General features: G+C 34.7%; 1 protein-coding gene across 4 annotated transcripts in view; it reads left to right on the forward strand.

Moving 5' to 3' along the window:
* PDS5A (PDS5 cohesin associated factor A) overlaps positions 1-14,034 on the forward strand; it is a 127,444-nt gene that overhangs the window by 44,262 nt on the left and 69,148 nt on the right. For all 4 annotated transcript variants that reach the window (XM_049708776.1, XM_049708778.1, XM_049708779.1 and 1 more), the window contains exons 3-6: positions 5,037-5,240; positions 6,317-6,403; positions 6,936-7,033; positions 11,392-11,518. In XM_049708776.1, the coding sequence (XP_049564733.1) occupies positions 5,037-5,240; positions 6,317-6,403; positions 6,936-7,033; positions 11,392-11,518 (516 nt within the window). The remainder of the gene's footprint in view (positions 1-5,036; positions 5,241-6,316; positions 6,404-6,935; positions 7,034-11,391; positions 11,519-14,034) is intronic.

Genomic DNA, 14,034 nt, shown 5'->3' on the forward strand with positions numbered 1-14,034 from the left:
TTTGGGTTTCTTTCAAAAAGTGCTTAGTCTAGCAAGTCATTTGTCCATTTTACAATTGGCTTTTCTCTTCCTTACTGAATTGTAGGAGTTCTTTACATATATTTAGATAGGTTCTTTGTTGGTTATGCGTGTCACAAGTATCTACTTTCATTAAGTGGCATGTCTTTTTGAAAACTTTAGTGATATCTTTGATGAATGCACATTAACTTTAGTTTATGGAAAGAATCAATCCATAGCTAGTGCTTTTTGTGTCTTGATTTAAGAAATCCTTCCTGCTCAAGATCATAAAGATACTCAATTTTTTTTTTGCTGCATTGGGTCTTCATTGCTGCGTGCAGGCTTTCTCTAGTTGCGGCGAGTGGGAGCTCCTCTTCCTTGTGGTGCATGGGCTTCTCACTGTGGTGGCTTCTCTTGTTGCAGAGCACGGGCTCTAGGTGCGCGGGCTTCGGTAATTGTGGCACGCAGACTCAGTAGCGTTGGCACACGGGCTTAGCTGTTCTGCGGCATGTGGGATCTTCCTGGACCAGGGCTGGAACCTGTGTCCCCTGCATTGGCAGGCAGATTCTTAACCAATGTGCCACCAGGGAAGTCCCTCTTATTATGAATTTATTTATTTATTTTTGGCTGCGTTGGGTCTTTGCTGCTGTGCACAGGCTTTCTCAAGTTGCGGAGAGTGGGGGCTATTCTTCCTTGTGGTGCACGGGCTTCTCATTGCGGTGGCTTCTCTTGTTGTGGACCGTGGGCTCTAGGGGCGCGGGCTTCAGTAGGTGTGGCACACGGGCTCAGTAGTTGTGGCTCGTGGACTCTACAGCTCAGGCTTAGTAGTTGTGGTGCATGGGCTTAGTTGTTCCGCAGCATATGGGATCTTCCCGGACCAGGGAATGAACCTGTGACCCCTGCATTGGCAGGCGGATTCTTAACCACTGCGCCACCAGGGAAGTCCCCCTCTTAATTTTTAAAAACTTTCTTAGATGTCCCTTTCAAATTTTGATTTTTATCCCACTGGGAATTAATTTTTTTTGGTAGATTCTAAAGTGGTCTGTCTTTACCATTACTTTTGGGCTTGGAAAATGTTATTGATATTTTCTGTGGTATGGTTTAGGAGTATGTGCTATAAAAATCCTCATTAACATTTTGAAGGCTCTCTGGATTTTAATGATGTTCAGTTTATTGAATATTTTCTTCATAATCTTTTATAACTAATTAAAGAAAACTAAGTATAAAAGAAATGGCAAAACAGCTTTTCAGAATAATTTGTCTACCTGAAAAGTTGACTGTGCTGACATTTTTCCTTTGAAATATTTCTAACAATTTGTAAATTGCTGATTTGGGGACCACATAGACCCGTTTTGCTTGTCCCTCACAATGGTATGAACTTTTTGGAGTTGCTGAAATTCTCAAGTCGGATGATTTCACTTAACCTTTTATTGTGTCCTGATCAACTGAATGATTTTGCAGTACTAGGTCTGCATTCTCACCTGGCAACAATTAGCTGAAACCAGCTCTTGTCTTTGGATGGGGCATGTGCTCTCCATTTCTCCCAAGTGGTTATTTCCATTTCCCTCCCCTTGAGTTGTGACCCCTGCTATAGACCTATGTTTAGACTATATTTACTTAAAAATTCTAAACAAATTTCGAGCAACAGACATAATATACTGATTGTCTAGAACTGATGAAGTTTTTTGCCAGAATGGTAGGGACATATGGATCATATTTTTAAAAATATACATGATATATATTATCAGAGTAGATGTTAAAAAGACATTTCATGAATTTAAAAAAATTTTATTGAAGTATAGTTGATTTACAGTGTTGTGTTAATTTCTGCTGTACAGCAAAGTGATTCAGTTATACATATACTTTTTCATATTCTTTTCCATTATGGTTTATCACAGGATATTGAATATAGCTCCCTGTGCTATACAGTAGGACCTTGTTGTTGATCCATTCTATATAAACTAGTTTGCATCTGCTAATCCCAAACTCCCAATCCTCCCCCACGCAAAGCTTCCTAGCTTTTATGAGGGGTAGCAATGGTTTACAAACTTATTTTAGTCTTAAGGTATTGTACTGCCCAAATACAGAAGGTCAATATATAAAGCTAATGAAAAGCCAGCTGCTCAGAGGCAAGCAACTGAGAGACCCTGGGCATGTGCCCGTCACACCACTCCTTTTGGCTGTCTTGTTGCCTCTACCAGGGCTACTAGGAACCTCAAAGTTGGAACATGGTTGAAACAGCTGTTCTGGAAAATCTCCCAAGTAGCTCAAGTCATATTGGAAACTTGCACCCCAAACCTTAAAAACAAAAGTTCGTTTTACCTAATCAAATTGCGTCCTTATAATTTTGTAATATTTCAGACATTCATAGGGAATAATAAGACAAACATTTATGTACCTACCACTCACCTTTATCAAATCTTAACATTTTACTTTGTTGCTTTGGTTTTTTTATTTTAATTGGAGTATAGTTGATTTACAATGTTGTGTTTCTGTTGTATAGCAAAGTGAATCAGTTACACATATTACATATATCCACTCTTTTTTTAGATTCTGTTCCCATATAGGTCATTACAGAGTATTGAGTAGAGTTCCTTGTGCTACACAGTAGGTCCTTACTAGTTATCTGTTTTATATATAGTAGTGTGTATATGTCAATCCCAATCTCCCAATTTATCATTCTCTGCCTTTCCCCCCTGGTAACTATAAGATTGTTTTCTACATCTGTGACTCTATTTCTGTTTTGTAGATAAGTTCATTTGTACCATTTTTTTAGATTCCACATATAAGTGATAATCATATGATATTTGTCTTTCTGCATCTGACTTCACTCAGTATGACAGTCTCGGTCCATCTGTGTTGCTGCAAATGGTATTATTTTATTCTTTTTTTGTGGCTGAGTATTATTCCATTGTATATATGTACCACATTTCTTTATCCATTCCTCTGTCAATGGCATTTAGGTTGCTTCCATGTCTATTGTAAACAGTGCTGCAGTAAACATTGGGGTGCATGTATCTTTTCAAATCGTGGTTTGCTCCGGGTCATGAATTTTAATGTTCTTTCAAAAAAAAAGTTTGCAAGCTTACTATGTGCCAGTCGTGTTCTAGTCATTGAGGATACAACTGTTAACAAAACAGATAAAAATTCTTTTCCTGACAAGAGTTAGGTGAAAGAAACAAATGACTTCTAAAACTGGAAAACATTTTTCTCAGCTATATGTTAATGTTAAAATCAAGTGGAATAAACACAAATATTTCAAAACATGTTAAAAGAAATAAAGCTCTGGATGAAGTAATAGTAGTGTAATAAATAATAATTTTAAAAAGAACATCTGGTCCTTGGGAATTCGCTAGGATTCAAAACTTTCAGAAGGGAATGCACCACACACATTGTCATAAAATATAGACAAGTATAATATGAATGGCTTAACCTGGGAAAAACAACACAGATGTGGATGACTGTAAATCACTATGCCATATGCATTTCTGATTTAAAAGGTTTTAAAGTAGAATTAGAATACTTTATAAATGTGATTTTATTTCCATATTATTAACATCTCTATATCAAACTAGTGATGCACAGATAAAATCAGAAAATCAGAAGATTTTATATATTAAAATCAGAAAAAGAATAATACATCTTCCCCACCCCCGATTAATATTTAACATTATTTGTTAAAAAAATTTTTAAAAGACAAGTCTTATTTGGTGAACTTTCATTTCAACTATTAATATATGTATGTTTGTCCCATATCATGTGGTAAATGTGTTCTTTTTTAATTTTGACTTTTGATATAATTGCTGACTTGGAAAAGTTGCAAGAATAGTAGAGAGCTCCTGTATTCTCCAGATGTTGACTGTTTCCACTTTTACTGTTCCCTTCCTCCTTCCCCACCCCCAAGCTCTGTATGAGCACAAAGCCATTTATAATAAAATCACCGAATTCAGTTCTTTAAGATGCCATTCCTGACATTTGTATTTAGGCTCATAAGGAATAGTGATTTACAGTCATCCTCATCTGTGTTGTTTTTTCCAGGTTAGGTCATTCATACTATACCTGTCTATATTTTAGGACAGTGTATGTTATACATTAAAATTGGATTATAATTAGAAAACCAGTCAGTGGGATTTACTCTCATAACAGAATTAGGTGGAAAACATCACTTCAGTAGACACAGAAAAAAGTATTTGAAAAAACCCAGCACTTACGATAAAAAGTCTTGTCAAAATAGAAATAGAAGTACACCTTCAATATTTGAGAATGGTGACTGGTTAGGTGAAGTCTGATTTATTTAAAGAAGAATTTTGATGGCATGAGGAAATAATCATGATTGGATAAATGAATAAGGAATGACTATATGGTTATTTGCATCTTTACAGAGAAAACAGACCAGCATAAAATACACAAAAACATAAATAGTGGTTATTTTCTGGGGTTGAGAAATTATGGATTTTTTCATTATACTTTTTTTGCCTTTTAGAGTGATTCTAAAATGTGCATTTGTTAATTTTGAAACCATAAATAAGAACAGAGGTTATTTTATAATTAAGGCTTTTAATCAGAAGTACAACTACATAAAAATATTTAAACATGGCTTTCTATTGTGAATTGCAAAACCCATTAAAGTGTGAAATGAAATAGTTTTAAGGAGCCTAAATCAAGGCAGCTTTGATGATAAAATGTACAAGAAACATAATTGATGAGGTTGCAAAATAACAAATGATTTGCTTATCCATATGAAGCCATGAACTTTTTACCTGGGGCTAGATATAATATAATAACGAGAGTCTTTAGTTCTTCGTAAACCTGGTACAAATGCAGATAATGTATCTATCAGTAATCCAAAAGTTGGCATTTGTTCACGCTTGGAATCTTTACTCGAATTCTTAAATGAAGATGTACAAAAATTGATTGTGAATCCTCTGATGGTAACTGATTGCTAGTCTGTGTTGTAATGGAGATGATTAAATATATATACTCCACTGGTTTCTAAATATCAAGAGTTGATTATATTTTTCTTCTATATATTTTTGCAGATGGTAGTCAAAACTTTTATGGATATGGATCAGGATTCAGAAGATGAAAAACAGCAGTATCTCCCACTAGCCTTGCATCTAGCATCTGAATTTTTTCTCAGGAATCCCAATAAAGATGTGCGTCTCCTTGTAGCATGCTGTTTGGCTGACATCTTTAGAATCTATGCCCCAGAAGCTCCATATACTTCCCACGATAAACTTAAGGTAAATACAATCTTTACAAAATTGGTTTACTTTTATAGTTTAGCTTACTACCCTTAGGAACATAGGTTTCATTTTAATCATCCTGTGACCGTAAGAAGATTATATCATAAGTTCTAAAACTAATTAATTATTCATTCAATTAATATTGAGTATCCACAAAAATGATTGGTATTTTTATGTGGCATTAAAAGGTATGGATCAAAACTAGTCCCTGTCTGCTCATATCTAACCTTCAGGAATATCCATCTGAAAGCCCAGATGGCTGAATTGAAGGGGGGATGGTGGATGAATGACACTTTTCAAAACAACTATATAACAGAATTTACACATTCAAATGACTGTTTTCCCCTGCAAGTTATATTATATGCAAAACTGTATGATCATCTTGATGGTTCTGCCTTTGTTAGAAATGTTTGAGGAACTCCTCTTTTGAGTTGATCTCTTGAGCTGATTTCGTATTTTGAATACTTTTATACTTTAATCCTTTGGATTGCTTTCTTTTAAATAGTCCTAAAATCAGTTTGTTCCATACTGATACTATTTGGGGTTAAAACTTCTAAAGAAAGCTTATTAAGAAATGGAGCACTATTGTTGTGGAAAGTACAACCCTTGGACCAGTCTATTATTGCTTTTGTTCCACACAACTTTGTAGTCACTCATCAAATTCAAAACTAGGTACTGAAAATTACTATTTAATTTGGGAAATTATAATGGGAGACTCATATCCAGGTACTTAAACTGAAGATAACTGCCATAATACAAGATGAAGATAGTGAATAAAGTTCTGTACTAGAAGGGTAGCAAGATATAGAACCTATGGTCCTCTCAGAATGAGAAAGCCTAAAGATTTGTGGCAGTAATAATCTTATTTTTGCTTCTAAAGAATGTAATTTTAGGTGATTTGCTGTTTTCCAGATATTTTAAGTAATGGACTAGGCCAGTCCCAAGTCATTGGCTAAAGGAGAATTTTCTTTTATTGTCTATAATGGAGAATATATATTGTAGACTATTAGTGTATTGTGAATGTGACAAGTATTTGTATCTAAATTAATATGTTTTATCATTTTTTAAAACAGGACATATTTTTGTTTATTACCAGACAATTAAAGGGTTTGGAGGATACAAGGAGCCCGCAGTTTCATAGATACTTTTATTTATTAGAGGTAAACAAATTTTATTTAATAAATATCACATTATTTCATGTTGTAGAAAATTCTTTATAGTAACTTTATAATGTAAAATGAATCTTTTGTTTGTTTGTTTTATACTAAGCCCACTTAAGAAAATGTCATTTACAATCTTTTTTTTTGCTCCTCATATCCTGAAAAGATAAAGCATATTCCACTGGCAAAGCTGTTATATTATTTGAAACTTTATTTTTATATTTCTGTTTTTATTCTTTTCTAATCCCAAAAGAGATTAAGTTGAATTAATTTTCACTGTGCCCTATATTTTGTACGTATATATGTGTTACTAGCCTCTGACAGTATTTTTCAATTAGAGAAGGTTAATACCAGCAGATACGTCTTTTTAAAGATCAGAGTACGACTGTTTAAACAATTGTAATTTTATATGTTGGGCCATTATAAGTTTTACTATAGATTTATAATTCTAAAAATTAAATTTTATTAATGAGCTTGCTTTTGTGTAACTTTTATGTATGTGTAAATAATTTTATTTATTTATTTATTTAAGAATTTAGCTTGGGTTAAATCATATAACATCTGCTTTGAATTGGAAGATTGCAATGAAATTTTTATTCAGCTTTTTAGGACTCTCTTCTCAGTGATCAAGTAAGTTATTTTTTAAGCATCTCTGTCTCTTTTTCTTGCTCTGTGTATTAAAGTATCATGTACTGTGCATTTACACTAAGATCTTTTAGTTAAAAGGAAATGTTTTCCTTAGAAGAGTTAACATAAAAAGGAAAATAAATTCTGTTGTCTGAAACCTGCCTTTGTCCTTATATTACCATTTTAAATAATGGTATCAATTGTATAGGTTGACTCTTGTAAAGCAAGCGGTATGAGACCTTATATAATGAAGTACTAACTGATGAGGTGGAAATTTTAAGTATTGTAAGTATCATTAGTGAGTACTGGGAGGCATAATAGCTCAGCGGTTAAGTATACTGACTTTGATATCTTCTCATTTTACAGCTAAAAAAAATCGTAAGCATTGCTCTTTCCTTATAGAAATAGGGACATTCATGTACAGAGGAGTTTGGTGGCTTGCCGGGGCACAAATTGCTGAACAGGAGAGCCAAAACTGATTTCAATCCAGTGTTTCATTCTGGGTGTGTGTGTGTGTGTGTGTGTGTGTGTGTGTGTGTGTGGTGTGTGTGTAGTAAACCAAGCATTGTTATGAGATGTGTTCTGCAACATTACATCATATGCAAACATAATATATGTCAAATATATTTTAAATTTTCTAGTAGCCACATTAAGAAAGGTAAAAAGAAACAAGTGAAATTTATTTAAATAATATACTTGGGCTTCCCTGGTGGCGCAGTGGTTGAGAGTCCGCCTGCCGATGCAGGGGACACGGGTTCGTGCCCTGGTCCAGGAAGATTCCACCCACATGCCGCAGAGCGGCTGGGCCCGTGAGCCATGGCCGCTGAGCCTGCGCGTCCGGAGCCTGTGGCTCCGCAACGGGAGAGGCCACAGCGGTGAGAGGCCTGCGTACCGCAAAAAAAAAAAAAAATATATATATATATATATATATATATATATAATAATATACTTTATTTATTTCATGTTATCCAAAAGCATTATTATTTCAACATAAGGCTCTCTATTCAGACTTTATCTTCAGTAGCCAAGTGGCTGTTGGATAACAGCTTCTGTATTGGACAGCACATTTCTAAAGTTTTCTGTAGATTTCTTATGAATACTTTAACATATTTTTCTTTTCCTTAGATAGAATGGTAGGAAGAGAATTAACCAGAAATAAACAGGAAAGGACTGGACCAACCTGGTCTAGTGATAGAAGCTTATAAAAAAACTGCATGAGAAAAAGCTTCCTGTGGCAACTAACTGAAGGCCCTTAAATAAAAGATAAAATGTATAAACTTTACCTTTGTGCTACTTAGCTTTTGCTGCATAACAAAGTAACCCACAACTTGGTAGTTTAAAACAGATTCCATTTTATTTTGCTCATGATTCTGCTTGTCAGTTCTTTCTCTCTGGGCTGGACTTGCTCCTGTATTTGCAGTCAGTTAGCAGGACATCTGGCAGTTGGCTGAGGTAATAGGACAACTGGGTCACGTGTCACTCTCTTGTCATCCAGCAGGCTAGTTCAGACCTCTTCTTATGCTGACTGGGTTTCAAATGTAGCAAGAAGGGCACACCCCACCACACAAGCACTTTTTAAGACCTCTGCATACTTCATGTTTACTTATATTTCATTGGCCAAGCAAGGTTCATAGGCAAGCCCAGATGCAAAGGTTGGTTAGATAGACTCCATATTTTGTTGGACAGAGCAGCGTTTTAAAGGCTTGTGCGTAAGAGATGGGAACAGTTTGTGGCCATTGTTTGCACTCTACCACATATTTGCAGTTTTTTCTTTTAATATTAAAATCACCAACAAAATGAAAAAAAAAAATGCCTGACTTGTCATTCTGCCCATTTTGTGACCTTGGTTATCCACTTAAGTCCGCTTCCCACTCTGCAGTTATACTTCTTTCCTCTATTACTTTTACGTACAATCCTATCAATATTTTTCTTTACTGACTCTGAAGATCTAAGTTTATTGTTGACCTAATTATCTAATTGAAAGAATTCACAATGAGGTATCAGTAAATAAAGGACTTGCCTTTTGATAGAGTTTATTGATTTGTATTTACTGACACATTCACCATATATCTGGTATTCTTCATTCCTTCGCATATATGCAGATTTCCACCTGGTATTATTTTACTTTACTCTGAGGGACTTCCTTTAACATTTCCTATAGTTCAGGGCTACTGTTGATAGAATTCTTTCAGTTTTTATATGTCTGAAAAAGTCTTTTATTCCACCTTCATTTTTCAAAGTTATTTTCATGGTATGAATTTCAGGTTAATAGACTTTTTTTTTTCTCTTTCAGTACTGTTAAAGATGTTTCCTGCATCTTTCTCTGGCTTGCATTGTTTCTAATGATAAGTTTTGTCATTTTAAATCTTTGTTCCTCTGTAAATAATGTATCTTCTTTTTCTCTACCCACCTAAGATTTTCTCTATTACTGGTTTTAAACAGTTTGATTTTGATGTCCCATTGTGGGTGGAGCTCGTAGAGGATATGTGGGTTTACCCTTCTGATTACTCTATTAGATGCCCTGTAAGTTATAAGATTTTCCACTGTAGTTGGAACATGCACATTGTTAAGACCTGTGTGAATTCCGGGAATTATTCCCTCCACGCCTTTCAGGTGGTACCTTCCCCAAACTCAAGAAATTTCCTCACCTGCGTGTGCTGATCACTAAGCACCTGAAGACTCGGGGAGGGGGGTACCCTCTGTGAGCTTGCTCTCTGAGTAGCTCTCTCCCCTCTGGTGTTCTGCCCTGCAAGCTATAGTCACCCCAGACTCAGGAAAACCATTAGACTCTGCTAGTATCTTCTCTTCCCATACTGAAGCCTGGAAACTTTACCAAGTAGGAAAAGTAAGCTGCGAAAATTGTTCCCTTGTTTCAGCAGCATGTGTATAATGTCTGATATCTGAAAACTGTTATTTCTTATATTCTGTCCAGTTTTTTAGTTGTTCAAGTAGGAGAGTAAATCTTACCCCTATTATTGAAGCTTGGGCTGGAACTTGTGGAAATAATTTTTAAGTCCATTTTTCATTTATCTTTCCTTCACTCCTTTCCTATCCTCAAGTGCATATGGATCTGAGAGCTATATACTCTCTTCATTCTTTTGCATCAAGCTGAATATCTGTTCTTCTTCACCCCCTACCACACACACACATCCCACTATATAATTGATCTTTCACAATCTTGGCCTGTAGTAAACAAGATATTTAAGAGAGGATATGCAAGAGGGGTATCTTTCTAAAAGGGGTATTTTTCTGCCTTGTAGAAAACTGTGTCTCTAACGATGGGACAATTTTTCTACCAACTTTATAAATTTTTTCATCTTTGATTTTACAACTAAGTGTCCAACAGGTGTATTATACATTATTTCAAACTAATTTTTTAAAAATTATAGGTAAGAAATACATAAATGAAATAACATTTAGTTTAGTCTTAATTTAAACTTCCCTGTGTCTGTAGTAGTACAACTAAGTTATATTATCTTGATTTGTCTTTGCATATGTATTCTGATAAATGTGAAAATGGATAGGTCAAGTCTTTAGTTAAGATGCAGTCAGAGAGGGAGAAACCTAGATGCTCTACTAATTTATAACAATTTTGTAGCCAATCTTTTGGGGTAAGTTTGTATCAGCAGTAGAGATATTTACTGAGGAGGTCCACATTGACTCTATACTGGCTAAGGAAGCAGGACTGAAACTGATTCTTGGCTTTTTACCTCGTTGATTTTTCATTCGTTTGAAATTCTTTGAGAGATAGCAGGATGACATTTTCAGAACCTTCTAGTTATAAGTTCTGGTAAGCATTTTATATCATACTTTGGGTTTTCAGTATGGTTGAACTAAAAAGTCCAACGGCAAAAATATAGGAGTGTTGACTTAGGCTTTTTTGTGTGTTTATAGTTCTGCCTTATTTGGAGGAATTATTAAGATCAAAAAGGATAAAAAGGATGAAAAACTGCCTACCTTCATTATCTTGTACATTTTTTTTGTTTCCTTACTTAAAATTTTATCACCTTTTAAAATCCAGGGGCATATAAGCAAAGATGTCCTTTCTTTGAAGTTGACATTTTTGTTTAGTTGAATTTAACTCACTCTTTGAATTCTAATTGTATAGGGGCTTAATTAAATTTAAAGGTTTTTGTTTTTGTAAAATACTTTACAATGATATCTTAGTAGCTGTTTTAATAATCAACAAAGGGAGAAAGTAAATATAGAGCAGCCAAAGTTTCTTTGCCATTACTGGCATGGTTCCCTCAATCAGGTGAAAATCCTTTTACATTTGAGATAGTTGTTTTAAACTGGGAAGTTTTAATTTTCTTTTGTAAGCCTAATTGTTTTTTCTTTTTTTTCTTCCTCTTTTTTTAAAGCAATAGCCACAATAGGAAGGTACAAATGCACATGCTAGACTTGATGAGTTCTATCATCATGGAAGGTGATGGAGTTACTCAAGAATTATTGGACTCCATTCTTATTAACCTCATTCCTGCACATAAGGTCTGTATAGTATGAAGATATTAAAGGTTAATATTTAATGGTAGTACTACACATATGAAAAATAATTGTTTTTCACCATTTGCAATCCCATGTAATTATTCCCATTATCATTCTCCAGCCCCAAATAAAATAGAGTAACACATATTGGTCTTATAGCTATTGTTATCTTTAGAAGATATATTGATTAATATATTATGGAAGATTTTCATTCAGTTAAGTGCTGCCTATTCTCTGGAAAACTAAAAATGTTCCAGATTGATTGACCACTCATATCTAATCTAGAAATTACAAGGGATTGGAGTACTGTCTTGGTTAGTTGCTGTTTGTTTGTTTTGGAAAAGAAAATGTATTTATTCTTTTGTAACGTAGATGTAGAGTGTAGGAATTTGTATTTCTTCTCAGAACCCATGTCCTACATTTTTCTTAGGCACTTTCAGAAAAAGATTTAGGCAGAAGTGGGAACCATGTGGTTAATGTTAAGGGGAAAAGGATGATTCAGAGCTGTATATTCCTCTCCATTTCCTTTTCTGTTTCTCTCTGCTAGCTCCCCCTAAGAAACTGAAGGACTTAGCTCCCTACCAGCTTCCCCTCTGGGGTGGACTCAGGCCTACCCCACTGTTGATATTTACTCTTCTGCCCTTTTCCTCTGACTGTTCAGTGACCTATTATCAGATGTTAAATGAAGATGTATCTAATGATACTTACTCACTATAAGATGCAGTCAATTATAAATTTTTCTCCTTACTCACTATATATTATTTGCATTTTTTTAATTCAAATGAGTCTGTAATTGGTCAAAATTTTGAGAGTATGGCATAGGGGGAGTATATGTCAGGCAAAATAAAGGAAAAACTTTTTGAGGAATAGTGTATTTGGTGTTTGTATTCTAGTTAGAGGTTATTTTTAATGAGTAGGAAATATACCTTTTTAGGAAATAGAAAGGTTGCCTTAATTTTTTTCTTCCAGTTTTATCGAGTTATAAGTGACATACAGCACTGTATAAGTTTAAGGTATACAGCATAATGACTTGACTTATATTATGAAATGATTTATTTCATTTAATTTAAACATTATAAAATGTTTAGTGAACATCCATCATCTCATAGATATAAAATTAAAGAAATAGGAAAAAAATTTTTTTCTTGTGGATGAAATGTCTTAACTCTCTTAACAAGTTTCATATATAACATACAGCAGTGTTAATTAGATTTATCATGTTGTACATTATATCCCTAGTGCTTATTACCTCATAGCTGGAAGTACCTTTTGAATGCCTTCATCCAATTCTGCCCCCCCACCCCCCGCCATAACTACAAATCTGATCTCTTTTTTTGTTATTGACCTACATAACACTATGTTAATTCCTGTTACACAATATTTCTATACGTTTCAAAATGCTCACCTAAATCTAGTTACAATATATCAGCATATAAAGATATTACATAGTTATTGACTTATGTTCCTCACTCTGTACATTTCATATCTGTGACTCATTGATTTTTCACGTGGAAGTTTGTATCTTAATCTCCCTCACCTATTTGTTTCCTCCAAGGTTGCCTTAATTTTGAGATAATCTTATCCTCTTGCCAATGGAATAAAAACCTGGAGCAAGTGTCAGGAATCTACAGTTTGTAGACCAAATCTGACCCACTGCCTATTTATGTAAAAGTTTTATTTGAAAACAGCCATGCTTATTTGTTTTCATTTTGTCCGTGGTTGCTTCCTGCTACAACAGCCAGAGTTGTGTAGTTGCAGTGGTGACGATATGGCTGGCTAATAAAGCCTAAACTATTTACCATCTGGCTCTTTGCATAAAAAGTTTGCTGACTACTAACCTAGAGTATAGGATATCCTTGCCTTTTTGGGGGATAGGTGCGAGATGATGGTCAGTGAATCTCAGGTTGGTCTAAAACTGCAAAGTGTGGAGATGTTAATGGGTACTCTTCAACACAATAATTCCATTTTCAGTAAGTTTTTAAAAATTAAATATATGTCTTTTCTATAGGCTTCCTCAGACCCTTTAATTTGTTACCATGCATTGGGAATCTTGAGGAGTGAAGACAGTATTTGGCGTTTTAAAAACATAATTGGCTGAGAATTTTACCAGAAACACTTACCAGGTCCACTCTTGCTCAGAACAGACGTTAATTAGACGGTGAAATACTGAGGATAGTGGGTTCGAAAGGGGTGTGTGCGTGCGTGCGTGCGTGTGTGTGTATTTGTTTAGGATGCATGGGTGTGATTGCCAGTTCAAATTGGTTAACAAACAAAACCAAAAAGCCTTAGGTCCAATTTAAGTTAAGTAAAACTAAACTTAATATAGGGTTGGGCTTTTGGCTAATTATCTAATGTATTTTAGTTTTTGATTCATGGTTGTGCTATTTGCAACTTCTGCATTTATGACCACTTGACTAGCAGATATTGGGTAAAACCTTGAATGGAGTTCAGTTATATTTTTTGCTTCATATTTTGTGGACTTGAAGACATTGGTGTTCTAGTGTTGCTATCTAGATCAT

The sequence above is a fragment of the Orcinus orca genome, chromosome 4 (assembly GCF_937001465.1).
Source record: "Orcinus orca chromosome 4, mOrcOrc1.1, whole genome shotgun sequence".
Classification (NCBI taxonomy): domain Eukaryota; kingdom Metazoa; phylum Chordata; class Mammalia; order Artiodactyla; family Delphinidae; genus Orcinus; species Orcinus orca.